Genomic DNA, 18,832 nt, shown 5'->3' on the forward strand with positions numbered 1-18,832 from the left:
ACATAACAATTTACAGTTCATATAAGGAAAATATGTCAATTGAAATTAATTAATTAATCTATGGATTTCACATGACTGGGCAGAGGCGCGGCCATGGGTGGGCCTGGGAGGGCATAGGCCTACATGGAAGCCAGGTTCAACCACTGGGTAGCCAGGCCCAGACAACTAGAATGTTTTTTTCCCACAAAAGAGATTTATTATAGACAGAAATACTGCTCAGCACTCCAACCTCCCCCCTCTGATGATGCCGCAGGTGAAGAAGCCGGATGTCCTGGGCTGGTGTGGTTACACGTGGTCTGCGGTTGTGAGGCCGGTTGGACGTACTGCCAAATGATCTAAAACGACGTTGGAGGCGGTTTATGATAGAGAAATTAACATTCAATTATCTGGAAACAGGTATGGTGGACGTTCCTGCAGTCAGCATGCCAATTGCACGTGGCACTGTGTTGCGTGACAAAACTGCACATTTTAGAGTGGTCTTTTATTGTCCCCTGCACAAGGTGCGCCTGTGTAGTGATGTTTAATCCGCTTCTTTATGGATTATCTTGACAAAGGATAAAATAGGTCACTAACAGGGATGTAAACAAATTAGTGCACAAACATTTGAGAGAAATAATATTGTTGTGCATATGGACAATTTCTGTGATATTTTATTTCAGCTCATGAAACATGGGAACAGCACTTTCCATCTTGCATTCATAATTCTGTTCAGTGTAACTGGGAATCAAAACGTCACGCCCATACTCCAATATTTCACAATAATACCTTGTGACCTTTTTGCATTCCCCCCATGGTCAAATGTGGAATCTGTACCCTTGCCGATGTCATGGACAGTAATGCTTTGAGTATATTCCAAGATTTGAAAAACATTACCAGGCAACTCATTTTTTTCCTAATTACAATTTAGTTCAACTATGCTAGCCTATGGAGTCCCTTGGGAAACCCAACTACCGAACTATCCAATAATGGGATTTATGAATAAATGATCTGGGCTGCCGAAAGGACTGATCTCTCTATATCATGTAGTGCATTTCGGGAAAGTATTCAGACCCCTTGACCTTTCCACATTTTGCTTCATACAGCCTTATTCTAAAATTGATTTAAAAAAAAAATTCTCTCATCAATTCACCCATAATGACAAAGCGAAAACAGGTTAAGAAATATTAGCAAATGTATTAAACAAAAAACAAATATACCTTATTTACATAAGTATTCAGACCCTTTTATATGAAACTCGAAGTTGAGCTCAGGTGCATCCTGTTCCATTGATCATCCTTGAGATGTTTCTAGAATTTGATTGGAGTCCACCAGTGGTAAATTCAATTGATTGGACATGATTTGGAAAGGTACACACACAAACCTGTCTATATAAGGTCCCAAAGTTGACAGTGCATGTCAGAGGAAAAACCAAGCCATGAGGTCGAATGAATTGTCCGTAGAGCTCAGAGACAGGATGTGTCAAGGCAGAGATCTGGGGAAGGGTACAAAAGAAATGTCTGCATCATTGAAGGTTCCCGAGAACACAGTGGCCTCCATCATTCTTTAATGGAAGAAGTTAAGAACCACGAAGACTATTCCTAGAGCTGGCTGCCCGGGCCAAACTGAGCAATCGGGGGAGAAGGGCCTTGGTCAGGGAGGTGACCAAGAACCTGACAGAGCTCAAGAGTTCCTCTGTGGAGATGGGAGAACCTTCCGGAAGGACAACCATCTCTGTAACAGTCCACCAATCAGGCCTTTATGGTATAGTGGCCAGATGGAAACCACTCCTCAGTAAAAGGCACTTGACAGTTTGCTTGGAGTTTGCCAAAAGGCCCACAAACAACTCTTCGACCATGAGAAACAAGATTCTCTGGTCTGATGAAACCAAGATTGAACTCTTTGGTCTGAATGTCAAGTGTCATGTCTGGAGGAAAGCTGGCACCATCCCTATGGTGAATCATGGTGATGTTTTTCAGTGGCAGAGACTGGGAGACTAGTCAGGATCCAGGGAAAGATGAACGGAGCAAAGTAGAGAGATCCTTGAAGAAAACCTGCTCCAAAGCGCTCAGGACCTCCGACTAGGGCGAAGGAGTGGCTTGTTTCTGAATGTCCTTGAGTGGCCCAGCCAGAGCCCGAACTTGAATCCAATTGAATCTCTCTGTAGAGTCCTGAAAATAGCTGTGCAGCGACGCTCCACATCCAACCTGACAGAGCTTGAGAGGATCTGCAGAGAATGGGAGAAACTCCCCAAATACAGGTGTGCCAAGCTTGTAGCGTCATACCCAAGAAGACTCAAGGCTGTAATCGCTGCCAAAGGTGCTTCAACAAAAGTACTGAGTAAAGGGTCTGAATATACTTATGTAAATGTCATATTTCAGTTTTTATTTTTAATACATTTGCAAAAATGTCTAAAAACCTGTTTTTGCTTCGTCATTATGGGGTATTGTGTGTAGACTGATGAGGGGAAACAAAATACTTAATCCATGTTCGAATAAGGCTGCAACGTAACCAAATATGGAAAAAGTCAAGGGGTCTGAATAATTTCCGAGTGCCCTGTATAAACAACTTTTGGAAAGCTCATATTCTGAGCGAGCCATTAAAAAAGTATTGTCCACAGATCTAAGTGAATTTGAACAAAAAATATGACCTCGGTATCCTGCAATCCAAAACCATCAATTTATACATTTTAAGTTTGTTCACAGACTGTATTTAACACCAAGGAAACGTTTTACGATGAAACAGGCCCCAACTCCCAACTGTCCACTGTGTCCCCTAAATCAAGTAGGCACATTCTTTCATATGATGTGGGAGTGGTCTGCACTTAAATGCTGCTAGGACAAAGTTACAAAATGTATGGGCATGAATTTAAATATTCAATGCTTTGCATATACTATGTTACTTAACGATGATAGGTCCTTGAATCTCTCAATAAATCAGAGATGATCACTGCTGGCATGCAGCACTGCCGCAAAAAAAAGATCTTGGCTCCTAAATGGCAATAGCCTCACTCTCTCCAAATTCCTCAGAAGATACAGTTACTATAAGAAATTATACCATTAGAATGATCTACAGTGAGAATGAATGGTGCTAATTAAGAAACAATTGAGGCCTGGACAAATACACTTGACTCTAAAGAATAACCCCAGCTAAAGCCCAACACATCCAAATAAACAATCTATAAAGTCCAAACATACAAACAGGCTCACTTACTTATTTCATTTTTTACATACTAAATGTATTGTTACTTGTTGGCTCTGTGTTATAATCATGGTGATTAACAGTTTGTATTTGTGTTGCTTTTTAAATTGTTTTTCTTATTTTTGATTGGCAGCCCAAGTCTGGATGCGATTTAACTATTCAATAATATGAATATATGTATTGTGCGTGTAGCCCCCCCCCCCCCCACCCCCTCAAGAAAAAGAAAAAAAAAAGAAAAAAAAGATTTGGTCACAAAAAAACTAAAGCAAAAAATGTAAACATATGGCTTCCCCAAGATGAAGAAAACTTGAGCGGTGATGTTCAAACAATGTTCTCTCCATCGGCGTACATTCATGATCAGAACCGAAGTTCCCGGTGTGCCCCATGATCCTTGGGTATTTTTTCGAAAAACCTTTATTTTGATAGGGAGTCATGGCTGAAACCCAGGTCTCTTTCCCAGATGAGCCATGTATAGCACAATACACATCAAAATACACTAAACACATTAAACTACACATTTAAAATACACAACACGGAAAAAGCAAAACACAACCAGAAAAAACAGACATTTTTTCAGGAAAAAAGGTTCCCTAACAACTCATTGGAGATCAAAGGAATGTCCAGAGTTAACCATCTCTGAGCCCAGGTCCGGTAGCCCCTACATCTATAGGTTAACAGTTAGTTAAGGTATGGAATAAGTTTGAGCCTGGTCCTGAAGTCATTGGGGAAGGGTGGCAGGTTGCCAGGTTACTTTACAGAACATGTCCTCCAGCTTTTTGGCTCGTGTCAGTCAGACAACAATTGGACGAAAGATGAAGGGAACAGGCCTTTCTTGTTTGGCTGGCCCTCAACGTATCCATGCTGTGAGGACAAAAGAACAAAATATTGATGGTTTGCACAAAAAAAAAAATAATTGACCGTTGACCCATCTACACCCCATTTGTATGTTTGTTAGATCAGGTTGTCTGCTTTTGTGACTACGGGGGGAGATTCCATTGGAAAACCAGATGGCCTATTGAGTATCCAGAGGAGGAGGAAGCTGTTTATCCTATAGCCCTCCTATATAGGGTTTCTGGCATAGTTATATCACAGCTCTAGAAGATAAAGAATACAATGGACATTAATATCCTGTCAGACCTGGGTTCTAGTACTATTTCAAATATCTCAATTACTTTCACATTTGAAAAAAAAAAAAGTAGTTGAATATTGGAATGTATTTGGAAATACACACGGAAAGCATTTGAAAATACAAGATACCGACTCAAATACGGTCCCATGCTTTAAACCCATTTATTTGCTTTTACAAATAACCATTCAAGAACTCTTAATAAAAGTATTTGTTTTGTTTTCAGGCTGTGTATTTGAAAATACTAAAATACACAGAAAAAAGTATTTGAATACCACATACTCAAATACACATGTATTTGAACCCAGGTTTGTATCCTGTATGAAAGGGGACCTTTGGGTTGGACTAGACATTCTATACTTGTCTTTCCATCTTACTTGTGTTTTCTTTCTTAACTATTCAATCCACATTGCAGAAGTTCAGCTTTACAAGGTAAACTCTGCATATGTCGGCTCAATCGGAAATGACTAACATTTTTATTGCGGAATCTGTAACTCTGTCTGTAATCTGTAACTCAGGTGAATAAAATCAAGCACACAACCATGCGACCTCCATAGATAAACATTGTCAGTAGAATGGCCCGTAGTGAAGAGTTCATTGACTTTCAACGTGGTTCTGTCATAGGATGCCAACTTTCCAACAAGTCAGTTCCTCACATTTCTGCCCTGCAAAAGCTGCCCCGGACAACTGTAAGTGCTGTTATTGTGAAGTGGAAACATCTAGGAGCAACAATGGCTCAGCCGCGAAGTGATAGGCCACACATGCTCACAGAACGGGACCGCTCAGTGCTGAAACGCGAGGCGCTTAAAAATCGTCTGTCCTCGGTTGCAACACTCATTACCGAGTTCCAGACTGCCTCTGGAAGCAATGTCAGCACAATAACTGTTCCTCAAGAGCTTCATGAATGGGTTTTCATGACCTAGCAACTGCGCACAAGCCTAAGATCATCATCCGCAATGCCAAGCGTCAGCTGGAGTGGTGTAAAGCTTGCCGCCATTGGAGAGCAGTGAGAGCGCGTTTTCTGGAGTGATAAATCACGCTTCATCAACTGGCAGTCCGACGGACTAATTTGGGTTTGGTGGATGCCAGGAGAATGCTACCTGCCCAAATGCATAGTGCCAACTCTAAAGTTTGGTGGAGTCGGGCTAGGCCCCTTAGTTCAAGTGAAGGGAAATCTTAACGCTACAGCATACAATGACATTCTAGACGATTCTGTGCTTCCAACTTTGTGGGAACAGTTTGGGAAAGGCCCTTTCCTGTTTCAGCATAATGCCCCCGTACAAAAAAGCGAGGTCTATACAGAAATGATTTTTCAAGATCAATGTGGAATAAATTGCCTGCACAGAGCCTTGACCTCAACCCCACCTTTGGGATGAATTGAAATACCGACTGCGAACCAGGACTAATTGCCCAACATCAGTGCCCAACTAATGCTCTTTTGGCTGTATGCAAGCAGGTCCCCGCAGCAATGATCCAACATCTAGTGGAAAGCCTTCCCAGAAGAGTGGGGGCTGTTACAGCAGCAAAGGGGGGACAAACTCCATATTACTGCCCATGATTTTGGAATGAGATGTTCAGGCGTCCACATACTTTTGGCCATGTAGTGTATTTCTTCGCCAGGGCAATCTGTAGGACATTTGAGGGTAAAAACCTAATCTGGAAGGCATTATGATGACCTGGTTGGAAGTTCTGTCGACGACTCATTGATGCAGATATGGAGACTGAATGAAACAAAGTCAACGGAGAAGAATCCGGTCGGAACCAATTCCAGCTGTCCCGCTGTCTGTCTGCGAACTATTCACTTTTCGTTTCGCAAACTGACAAGCATCTCTTTTGGATGTCCATCTCCTTACTCAATCAGTAATTGATTCTGTCAATTATCGCACAGATATTCTAGCTGACAGGAAAGGGAAACTTGTGATTTGAACAGGGATTTCTGTCACAATTCACGAGGAGGAGCATTTACTGTAAATCACTTGGCTTTTTACAGACAGAAGAAATATGATACTGGAGGTAAGAACAGAAAAAGTCTGAGGGTCCAGTGTTTTGATACAGATGTTACGGTTTGGAAACAAGATTGGCCCCGCTGGCTCTCTAATGGTGCATGTTGGCTTGTAAACCTTGGGATTATTTACACAACAGAAACAGAAGAGCAGACCCAATCCTGTGGCTATGCACGACTGACCAGACTGGATAAAACAGAATGTACGAGTCCCTTCCTAAAGAGCGATCACTAAATGGTTTACCCCTTCAATGAATGGTTAAGGGCAGCGCTAATTGCAAGCAGCTGAGTTAACTGTGTCTGTTTTTCTTCATATTTCTCAAAACGTTGAACCTACACACTGAAGAAGGCCTACTGCCAAAACAGATTTGTGGAGGGTAATCTGATACTGAAATCTGTGTCTGAGGGCAACTTCTATCTGTAACCGAGAGGTACCTACCCACCAATCAGCATCGTCCTCTCCAAGCACAACCAATACCTCGCCCTCGTTGAAAGTGAGCTCATCATGGTGGTCACCCACACAGCCATAGATGGCTTGGACCCGCATCATTTTTGGCTTGGGCTGGAAAACAAGCAGATAGAGACACAACAGCACTACCGAGTGACAAAACACCACACCAGTAAGGAAATAGAAACATTACACCATCCCTAAGGGTGACTAAGCTAAACCTGTGCTTAACCAAAATAACATATTTGTTCTGAGGGGGAAAACACCCAATAGAGATGAATAGGTGTATGCCCCACAGTAATGAGTCAGGGAAAATGTCAAAATACGTATTTTTCTGTCATTAGAGTAAGTAAAGATCTCAAATTGAGCATCTAATCCTGGTGTGGTGACTAAGACTTGGAGTTGCCAACTATTTGCCGGAGTCTTTGCGTCCCAGCAGATAGAGCTATTGCCAACTTGAGGTATGCGAGGCCTGCTTGCCTAAAAAACACATTATCGAAACAGAATAAAAATGGCTGGCCTTTGGACGTATACAGTAAAATTCCAACTTAAATATAGTCTGCTATGCCTTGACCTCTACTAAATGGAAATACCAACCAAATCAAACAATTGATGATGAAACTTAAACTGGAGCGGGGGGATTAATGAAAATGAATTGTTGTCCACCCTAACAAAAATAATGTAAGGAAAAGAGTCAGTCTGCCCCCTCTCACCAGTGCTCTCCTGGGCATGGGGTGTGGGGGATCGCCTTGGTGGGAGAAGGCCCCATTGGACTGCAGGCTGATGGAGCAGGGGGCCATGGTGGAGTTTAGAGGAGGGTGTCTCCTGCTGGGCTGAGGCATCTGATAGACAAAGTGGGACTTTTTGCTCTCTCCATCTGCGCGGAATCCTGGGGGGCACAAAGGGGAGAGCGATCAATAAAAGACACTCGCCCGTTATGTCTGAAATAAATGTGGTTGAATTCTATGTAGAGAGCATACTATGGAGAATGATCATGTGTGGTTTTACAACTACCAACCACTTCAAGAAATAGGTGTTACCCAATGTTGCTCCTGAAAAGTATGTGCTTTCATCTGTGTGATACAAACATAAGTAAAATAGATTCAATCTGTAAAATATAGATAGAATAGTTTACCTCTCTCTGGCACTTCAGATAGGGAGTTGAGGGCAGTCACAGAGTATTTTGGAGACCCTGAGCTGAAATGGACGGGGAAAGACGATGTATACAGTAGTTGGCACAGTGTTATGACAGAATAAATTGATGTATCTGGTGACAGTTACTGAATGTAGTTTACGATGGCTCAATCAGTAAGGCTTCTCTGAATGACTTGCTCCATTTAATTTCATACAGCATTACGACTAGGACTTTCCTGAATTGGATCCTTTGTTCCTATAGGGGAATTGAACTTATTCCAGAGGCTGCTTTTAGTCCGGCTCAGGAGTGTGCATCCACCTCTTCCGAGTATATTACTCGCAAATCTTTTCAGTCTCTGGATTATAAAGTAGACGAGATCAGGGTGAGGATCTCCTTCCAGAGACACAAGGGAATGTAACATACTCTGTTTCACGGAAACATCGCTCTCTCAGGATATACTGTCACAGTCAATATAGCCAGCTGGGTTCTCAGTACATCGCACTGACAGGAATAAAGAACTCTCCTCCGGGAAGAAGAAAGGCGTATGTATGTTTCATGATTAACTACTCATGGAGTGATTGTGATAACATACAGAAACTCAAGTCCTTTTGATCACCAGACATAGAATACCTCAATCAAATGCCGATCGTATTACCTCCGAAGAGAATTCTCTATACACAGTCACAGCTGTGTATATTCCCACCTCAATCCGATACCACGACGGCCCTCAAAGATCTACACTGGACTTTATGCAAACTGGAAACCACATATCCCGAGGCTGCATTTATTGTAGCTTGAGATTTTAACTAAGCAAATTTGAGTAAAATGCTACCGAAGATCTGCCAACACATTAACTGTAGTACTCGCTCTGTAAAAACATTGGACCACTGCTACACACCTTTTTGAAATGCATACAAGGCCCTCCCCCGCCCTACCTTCGGCAAATCTGATCATGACTCCATTTTGCTTCTCCCTTCCTATATGCAGAAACTCAAACAGAAAGAACATGTGCTAAGGTCTATTCAACGCTGGTCTGACCAATTCATTCATGTGTGGGGTTGCATCTGAGCCAAGGGAGTGGGCTCACTTACAATTTTGCCTAAGAACACAGCCATGAATAAAGAATGGTACCAACACATCCTCCGAGAGCAACTTCTCCCAACCATCCAGGAACAGTTTGGTGATGAACAATGCCTTTTCCAGCATGATAGAGCACCTTGCCATAAGGCAAAAGTCATAACTAAGTGGCTCGGGGAACAAAACATCGATATTTTGTGTCCATGGCCAGGAAACTCCCCAGACCTTAATCCCATTGAGAACTTGTGGTCAATCCTCAAGAGGCGGGTGGACAAACAACAACCCACAAATTCTGACAAACTCCAAGCATTGATTATGCAAGAATGGGCTGCCATCAGTCACGATGTGGCCAGGAAGTTAATTGACAGCATGCCAGGGCGGATTGCAGAGGTCTTGAAAAAGAAGGGGGAACACTGCAAATATTGACTCTTTGCATCAACTTCATGTAATTGTCAATAAAAACCTTTGACACTGAGAAAATGCTTGTAATTATACTTCAGTATTCCATAGTAATATCTGACAAAAATATCTAAAGACACTGAAGCAGCAAACTTCGTGGAAATTAATATTTGTGTAATTCTCAAAACTTTTGGCCATGACTGTACAGTACCAGTCAAAAGTTTGGACACTTTATTTTTACTATTTTATACATTGTAGAATAATAGTAAAGACATCAAAACTATGAAATAACAAATGGAATCATGTAGTAACCAAAAAAGTGTTAAACAAATCTAAATATATTTTCTATTTGAGATTCTTCAAAGTAGCCACCCTTTGCCTTGAGGCCTGATTTACACAGTCTCCTCTGAATAGTTGATGTTGAGATGTGTCTATTACTTGAACTCTGAGGCATTTATTTGGTCTGCAGTTTCTGAGACTGTTAACTCTAATGAACTTATCCTCTGCAGCAAAGGGAACTCTGGGTCTTCTTTTCCTGTGGCGGTCCTCACGAGAGTCAGTTTCATCATAGCGCTTGATGGTTTTTGCGACTACACTTGAAGAAACATTCAAAGTTCTTGAAAGTTCGTGAGGACTTCCGGGTTGGAGCGAGTAGTCGCACTTCGCTTCGCTCCACAGGCAATATTACATTTCATTACAACGGTTTGATTTGTTTGATCTGGGCAATTTTTCTTAGCTAGCTACATAGCCGTCTTTGTATCAAAGATAATTGTGTAGTTGAGTAATTATCGAGGTTAGCTAGCCAGCTATTTTCGTCCTTCTAACATAGTCAACACTTTTAGCTAAACAGCTGGCCAACTTCTACCGAATAGCAGCACTGTAGAAACTATTACATTACAATGGAACGACTTGATTAGTGTAGTGTTAGCTAGCTACATAGTTGTCTTTGCTGTCTTTGTATCTAAGATAATTGTGTAGTTTAGAGTAATTATCGAGGTTAGCTAGCCAGCCATTTTCGTCCGCCGCGCCGCGCCACCGTTCTCCTACCTAGTCAACAACTGCTAGCTAGCTAGTCAACTTTCAAACAAAGTCAACAACGCAGCCACTACTAGCTAGCCTATTTCACAAGCCAGCAGTACTGTATCATTTTAATCATTTTAGTAAATAAGATTTTTGCAACGTACGCTTAACTTTCTGAACATTCGAGACATGTAGTCCACTTGTCATTCCAATCTCCTTTGCATTAGCGTAGCCTCTTCTGTAGCCTGTCAACTATGTGTCTGTCTATCCCTGTTCTCTCCTCTCTGCACAGACCATACAAACGCTTCACACCGCGTGGCCGCTGCCACTCTAACCTGGTGGTCCCAGCGCGCACGACCCACGTGGAGTTCCAGGTCTCCGGCAGCCTCTGGAACTGCCGATCTGCGGCCAACAAGGCAGAGTTCATCTCAGCCTATGCTTCCCTCCAGTCTCTCGACTTCTTGGCACTGACGGAAACATGGATTACCACAGATAACACTGCTACTCCTACTTCTCTCTCCTCGTCTGCCCATGTGTTCTCGCACACCCCGAGAGCTTCTGGTCAGCGGGGTGGTGGCACTGGGATCCTCATCTCTCCCAAGTGGACATTCTTTCTCCCCTGACCCATCTGTCTATCGCCTCCTTTGAATTCCATGCTGTCACAGTTACCAGCCCTTTCAAGCTTAACATCCTTATCATTTATCGCCCTCCAGGTTCCCTTGGAGAGTTCATCAATGAGCTTGACAAGTTCCTTTCCTGAGGATGGCTCACCTCTCACAGTTCTGGGTGACTTTAACCTCCCCACGTCTACCTTTGACTCATTCCTCTCTGCCTCCTTCTTTCCACTCCTCTCCTCTTTTGACCTCACCCTCTCACCTTCCCCCCTACTCACAAGGCAGGCAATACGCTTGACCTCATCTTTACTAGATGCTGTTCTTCCACTAATCTCATTGCAACTCCCTCCAAGTCTCCGACCACTACTTTGTATATTTTTCCCTCTCGCTCTCATCCAACACTTCCCACTCTGCCCCTACTCGGATGGTATCGCGCCGTCCCAACCTTCGCTCTCTCTCCCCCGCTACTCTCTCCTCTTCCATCCTATCATCTCTTCCCTCTGCTCAAACCTTCTCCAACCTATCTCCTGATTCTGCCTCCTCAACCCTCCTCTCCTCCCTTTCTGCATCCTTTGACTCTCTATGTCCCCTATCCTCCAGGCCGGCTCGGTCCTCCCCTCCTGCTCCGTGGCTCGACGACTCATTGCGAGCTCACAGAACAGGGCTCCTGGCAGCCGAGCGGAAATGGAGGAAAACTCGCATCCCTGCGGACCTGGCATCCTTTCACTCCCTCCTCTCTACATTTTCCTCTTCTGTCTCTGCTGCTAAAGCCACTTTCTACCACTCTAAATTCCAAGCATCTGCCTCTAAACCTAGGAAGCTCTTTGCCACCTTCTCCTCCCTCCTGAATCCTCCTCCCCTTCCCCCCTCTCTGCGGATGACTTCGTCAACCATTTTGAAAAGAAGGTCGACGACATCCGATCCTCGTTTGCTAAGTCAAACGACACCGCTGGTTCTGCTCACACTGCCCTACCCTGTGCTTTGACCTCTTTTTCCCCTCTCTCTCCAGATGAAATCTCGCGTCTTGTGACGGCCGGCCGCCCAACAACCTGCCCGCTTGACCCTATCCCCTCCTCTCTTCTCCAGACCATTTCCGGAGACCTCCTCCCTTACCTCACCTCGCTCATCAACTTATCCTTGACCGCTGGCTACGTCCCTTCAGTCTTCAAGAGAGCGAGAGTTGCACCCCTTCTGAAAAAACCTACAATCGATCCCTCCGATGTCAACAACTACAGACCAGTATCCCATCTTTCTTTTCTTTCCAAAACTCTTGAACGTGCCGTCCTTGGCCAGCTCTCCTGCTATCTTTCTCAGAATGACCTTCTTGATCCGAATCAGTCAGGTTTCAAGACTAGTCATTCAACTGAGACTGCTCTTCTCTGTGTCACGGAGGCGCTCCGCACTGCTAAAGCTAACTCTCTCTCCTCTGCTCTCATCCTTCTAGACCTATCGGCTGCCTTTGATACTGTGAACCATCAGATCCTCCTCTCCACCCTCTCCGAGTTGGGTATCTCCGGCGCGGCCCACGCTTGGATTGCGTCCTACCTGACAGGTCGCTCCTACCAGGTGGCGTGGCGAGAATCTGTCTCCGCACCACGTGCTCTCACCACTGGTGTCCCCCAGGGCTCTGTTCTAGGCCCTCTCCTATTCTCGCTATACACCAAGTCACTTGGCTCTGTTATATCCTCACATGGTCTCTCCTATCATTGCTATGCAGACGACACACAATTAATCTTCTCCTTTCCCCCTTCTGATAACCAGGTGGCGAATCGCATCTCTGCATGTCTGGCAGACATATCAGTGTGGATGACGGATCACCACCTCAAGCTGAACCTCGGCAAGACGGAGCTGCTCTTCCTCCCGGGGAAGGACTGCCCGTTCCATGATCTCGCCATCACGGTTGACAACTCCATTGTGTCCTCCTCCCAGAGTGCTAAGAACCTTGGCGTGATCCTGGACAACACCCTGTCGTTCTCAACTAACATCAAGGCGGTGACCCGTTCCTGTAGGTTCATGCTCTACAACATCCGCAGAGTACGACCCTGCCTCACACAGGAAGCGGCGCAGGTCCTAATCCAGGCACTTGTCATCTCCCGTCTGGATTACTGCAACTCGCTGTTGGCTGGGCTCCCTGCCTGTGCCATTAAACCCCTAGAACTCATCCAGAACGCCGCAGCCCGTTTGGTGTTCAACCTTCCCAAGTTCTCTCACGTCACCCCGCTCCTGCGCTCTCTCCACTGGCTTCCAGTTGAAGCTCACATCCGTTACAAGACCATGGTGCTTGCCTACGGAGCTGTGAGGGGAACGGCACCTCCGTACCTTCAGGCTCTGATCAGGCCCTACACCCAAACAAGGGCACTGCGTTCATCCACCTCTGGCCTGCTCGCCTCCCTACCTCTGAGGAAGTACAGTTCCCGCTCAGCCCAGTCAAAACTGTTTGCTGCTCTGGCACCCCAATGGTGGAACAAACTCCCTCACGACGCCAGGTCAGCGGAGTCAATCACCACCTTCCGGAGACACCTGAAACCCCACCTCTTTAAGGAATACCTAGGATAGGATAAAGTAATCGTTCTAACCCCCCCCCCCTTAAAAGATTTAGATGCACTATTGTAAAGTGGTTGTTCCACTGGATATCATAAGGTGAATGCACCAATTTGTAAGTTGCTCTGGATAAGAGCGTCTGCAAAATGACTTAAATGTAAATGTTAAATGTGATGGAGTGCTGCATCAGATGATCTGGCCTCCACAATGACTGGACCTCAACCCAATTGAGATGGTTTGGGATGAGTTGGACCACAGTGAGTGAAGGAAAAGCAGCCAACAAGTGCTGAGCATATGTGGGAACTCCTTCATGACTGTTGGAAAAGCATTCCATGTGAAGCTGGTTGAGAGAAGGCCAAAAGTGTGCAAAGCTGTCATCAAGGCAAAGGGTGGCTACTTTAAAGAAGCTAAGATAGAAAATATATTTTGATTTGTTTAACACTTTTTTGGTTACTACATGATTCCATATGTGTTATTTCATAGTTTTGTTGTCTTCACTATTATTATACAATGTAGAACATCTTAAAAATAAAGAAAACCACTTGAATGAGTAGGTGTCCAAACTTTTGACGGGTACTGTATATACTGTATTCTATTCTACTGTATTTTAGTTAATGCCACTCTGACATTGCTCAATCTAATATATATATATATATATATATATATAAAATACATTTCTTAATTCCATTCTTTTACTTTTAGATGTGTGTGTGTATTGTTGTGAATTGTTAGTTACTTCTGCACTGTTGGCGCTAGGAACACAAGCATTTTGCTACACCTGCAATAACATCTGCTTAATAGGTGTATGTGACCAATAAAATGTGATTTGATTTATAGTAAGCATAATATAATTGACATTTTCTGTTCTACGGGCATGTTGTGAGAATGTATACAAATGTATCATCAGCATAGCTTAATGTCCCTTCTCTTCTATTAGCCACGTGGGGAATGTCATTCACCTATCTACCTTACAGCCTATGAGCACGGTAAAATCACGTACATTCCTCACGCTTGCTGTTTAACCTGTTGGTACACTCTTGCAAATATTACCTTTCTCTCTCTCTCTCTCAACCAATGGGCGTAAATCTTGGGATATATTGACAGTGAATTCGGAAAGTATATGCCCTTGACTTTATCCACATTTATGTTACAGCCTTATTCTAAAATGGATTAAATTGTTTTCCCCCCCCTCATCAATCTACACACAATACCCCATCACGACAAAGCAAAAAAAGGGTTGTAGAAATGTTTGAATCATTTATTAAAAATTAAAAACAGAAATATCACATTTACATAAGTATTCAGACACTTTACTCAGTACTTTGTGGAAGCACCTTTGGCAACGATTACAGCCTTGAGTCTTCTTGGGTACGACGCTACAAGCTTGGCACACCTGTATGAAGAGTTTCTCCCATTCTTCTCTGCAGATTCTCTCAAGCTCTGTCAGGTTGGTTGGGGAGCGTCACAGCAATTTTCAGGTCTCTCCAAAGATTTGATCGGGTTCAAGTCCGGGCTCTGGCTGGGAGACTTGTCCCGAAGACACTCCTGCATTGTCTTGGCTGTGTGCTTAGGGTAATTGTCCTGTTGGAAGGTGAACCTTCACCTCAGTCTGAGGTCCTGAGTACTCTGGAGCAGGTTTTTATCAAGGATCTCTCTACTTTGCTCTGTTCAGCTTTCCCTCGATCCTGACAAGTCTCCCAGTCACTGCAGCTGAAATCATTCCCACAGCATGATGCTGCCACGATCATGCTTCACCGTAGGGATTGTGCCAGGTTTCCTCCAGACATGACGCTTGGCATTCAAGGCCAAAGAGTTCAATCTTGATTTCGTCAGACCAGAGAATCTTGTTTCTCATGGTCTGAGTCCTTTAGGTGCCTTTTTGGCAAACTCCAAGCGGGATGTCATGCACCTTTTACTGAGAAGTGGCTTCCATCTCACCACTCTACCATAAAGATCTGATTGGTGGAGTGGTGCAGAGATGGTTCTCCTTCTGGAAGGTTCTCCCATCTCCACAGAGGAACTCAGTGTGACCATTGGGTTCTTGGTTACCTACCTGGCCAAGGCTCTTCTCCCCCGATTGCACCAAGACTCTAGGAAGAGTCTTAGTATTTACAAAAATCTTCCATTTAAGAGTAAAATTCAAGTATCATTTAGTCGCCTAAACTTATCGCTGTTACATTGAACTAGGTGAATGGAATATGAATGACAGTCATCCAATATGATGTAATAGAAACAAGGCCAGGCTCAATCATCCTCCCTCATCTTAAAGGGCACTGACCGCCACTGAATTCTATAATTAAGCCCCCAAAAGTTCTTCAAGCATAGGAGGTCCTGTACCGGGAAGAAATTAAATCTACTTTCACCCCTGGTCTATATCTTAACAAAATATCTAAATGAAGTTGGCATACTCACACACACTTCTGGAAGGATGACTCTGGACCACTGTAGCCTGTTGAATTTGATGGTACCCCATAATCTATACAGAGGATTAACAGATCACATTTAACAGTAAGTCAGAGCCCACCATTCTGTCTCCACAGGTCCCTGCCCCAGAGATAAAAAAAGGTCAACGGACATAATGCCTAAAATAAATTAAATATTACAAGACTATTACCAGTGAGTGCAGGTTTTTTCCCTATTATTATGTGCTTTTTAGCACCGTACACCCAAAGAGACTTCCTATCATTCAGAAGTGAGCATACTGTTTACACAAGACGGAAGGTATTTTTTGGTATTTTATTAGGATCTCCATTAGCTGTTGCAAAAGCAGCAGCTACTCTTCCTGGGGTCCACACAAAACATGAAACATAATACAGAACATCATTAGACAAGAACAGAACTACATAAATTTTTTAAAAGGCACACGTAGCCTACATATAAATGCATACACACAAACTATCTAGGTCAAATAGGGGAGAGGCGTTGTGCACGAGGTGTTTCTTTATCTGTTTTTTGAAACCAGGTGTGCTGTTTATTTGAGCAATATGAGATCGAAGTTCCATGCAATAAGGGCTCTATATAATACTGTACGTTTTCTGGAATTTGTTCTGTATTTGGGGACTATGAAAAGACCCCTGGTGGCATGTCTGGTGGCATAAGTGTGTGTGTCAGAGCTGTGTGTAAGTTGACTATGCAAATAATTTGGGATTTTCAACAAGAAGAAATGATGCAGTCCATCTCTCCTCAACTCTTAGCCAAGAAATACTGGCATGCATAGTATTAATATTAGCCCTCTGATTACAATGAAGAGCAAAAGGTGCTGCTGTGATGTGACATACCTGCGTGGCTCTGTCGGGAGGAATGGGGGCTGTGGGGCACTTGGGGGGTTGGCTCTGAGTAGGTGCGCTTGTGGCGGATATCCAAAGGCGGAGGGGGGGTCCTCTTCTTACTGCTACTGCTGCTACTGGTGGTGGGGATGATGATACCACCCCAGCCCACTGGTGGGCTAACCGGGGGAGGAGGGGGTGGGACATTTGGAGCTGGAAAACACAAGTTATAATAACAGGGTTTTAGCATTGGCAATCCATAAAAGACAGAGGATCTGATGAAGAGCAGATTGATGCAGAAACCATCTGGAATAGAAGTGAAGAAAACTGCACAAGGCGGTTTGATTGTTGAAGAACTTTTTTGCACTAGGAGCTAAAAGCACTAAAGTACATCACATAAAATAGTGTCCCATTTTTTAAGCCCCTGTGACTGTGTCAATAATATTGCCTGATCTCCTATGAGGAGTTTTAAAATTATGTCTTTCAACAAAGCACATTTGCGTACTGTCTATATCAGGGCCAAAGTAAGGCCCATAAAGCCAATTAAATGTATTTTTAAAGGCTACACTTGAGCGTCTAAAACCAGATAGAAAGTATGAAGAAATTATAATATACCTATAATACGTACACTATTTTTACAGCAAACAAATTCATTTTCATGAACAAATCAACCCCCAAAAATAATTTGTTTGACCCTCCGTTGAATTTTGAAACCCGGATTTATTTAATTGCCCACTCCGGGTCGAGATCAATTTTTTTGCGTTTTATTTTCACAGGAAGTCCCATTGAAACTCTATTTCCCTAGGAAGCCCTTCATATACACAAATTATACCAGTGTTTCTTAAAGTATGGGTCGTCGCAGACCTGTTAATGGTGGGTCGCTACGTAAATGTATAATTATTTCATTAATTACTGGAACTGATTTGGCCAAGTGCAACTGCTTACTCGGTTCAGTGTGCTCCCTGCTCAGTTTGGCAGCTGTGGGAGCGGGAGAGATAGAGGGAGATGCCTGTGTTCTTCGCAGTTTATCGGATCTTTTTTCTGCAGTTTTCTTGAAGATCACTCCGCGACCCACACGCTGCAGCGATGTCATTCAAGTCACTGACTTGTTATTCCCACTAACCATCACTCACCGCTGTCATGAAATGTACTCATGCTAGCCACAAGTTCTGACTGAGCTCAATGGTCATGAAACGCAAATACAGTGATGACTTCTTGTCTCTTTCTTACAAACTTTGAGAAATAATGAGCAGCGTCCACAATGTGTTTTGTGTGGTGAAGTGCTTAGTAATGAGTTTCAAAACTAACAAATTAATAAAATGACACGTCCTGATCAAACATCCAGGGACAACATGACGGTAAACCCAGGGAGTTCTTTCAGAACAGGGCAGAATGCGTCAGGAAACAGTGCTTCGAAAGTGGATCCTGATAATTATCCTGATTGAAGCAAGCTGCTTTTTGACACAAACACTCACACAGTTCTGGGTTGCTCATCTGCAGCAGGAAGCGGTCTCCTGCCTGACTGAGAAAGCAGTAGATGTTCTGATCCAGTTTGGCACCACATACACCTATGCAAGTCAGGGTTCTCAAGTACAGAAACAGTGTCAATGCTGAGCATGACCTCAGTGTTGCACAGTGAAAAACTGAGCCCAGAATAGACATGCTTGTTGAAAACTTCAACCAGCCATTCACCTCTCATTAGGACTGTGTGTGTGTGTGTGTTCTCTGGTCTACATCTGTGTAATGTGATCAATCAGTTTATTCCAGTTCAGAATTAAAAATATATATTTTAACAGCAACAGTTCCAACCTAGACTTTCTATCAACAATAATTGATATAGTAAGATGTACAGTAGGCCTGCTATTTTTTTATCTGTACTGTTACTTAGGGTTAGGCACGATCAAAAAGCCTGTGTGTGTGTTCTGTTGTACATCTGTGTGATGTGATCAATCCATTTATTCCAGTTCAGAATTAAATTATTTATTGTATTTTAACAGCAACAGTTCCAACCTAGACAGGTATGTAAA

The 18,832-nt window shown here is 43.4% G+C and overlaps 1 protein-coding gene across 2 annotated transcripts in view; it reads right to left on the reverse strand.

The window, feature by feature from the left end:
- Positions 1-632: 632 nt before the first annotated feature.
- unm_sa1614 (un-named sa1614) overlaps positions 633-18,832 on the reverse strand; it is a 96,170-nt gene continuing 77,970 nt past the window's right edge. For both annotated transcript variants that reach the window (XM_055867826.1, XM_055867824.1), the window contains 6 exons: positions 16,818-17,018; positions 15,952-16,015; positions 7,889-7,950; positions 7,467-7,642; positions 6,745-6,867; positions 633-4,038 (listed from right to left, as the gene is read on the reverse strand). In XM_055867826.1, coding sequence (XP_055723801.1) covers positions 3,964-4,038; positions 6,745-6,867; positions 7,467-7,642; positions 7,889-7,950; positions 15,952-16,015; positions 16,818-17,018 — 701 coding nt within the window. In that variant the 3' untranslated portion in view covers positions 633-3,963. The remainder of the gene's footprint in view (positions 4,039-6,744; positions 6,868-7,466; positions 7,643-7,888; positions 7,951-15,951; positions 16,016-16,817; positions 17,019-18,832) is intronic.

This window comes from Salvelinus fontinalis, chromosome 18, assembly GCF_029448725.1.
Source record: "Salvelinus fontinalis isolate EN_2023a chromosome 18, ASM2944872v1, whole genome shotgun sequence".
NCBI lineage: Eukaryota > Metazoa > Chordata > Actinopteri > Salmoniformes > Salmonidae > Salvelinus > Salvelinus fontinalis.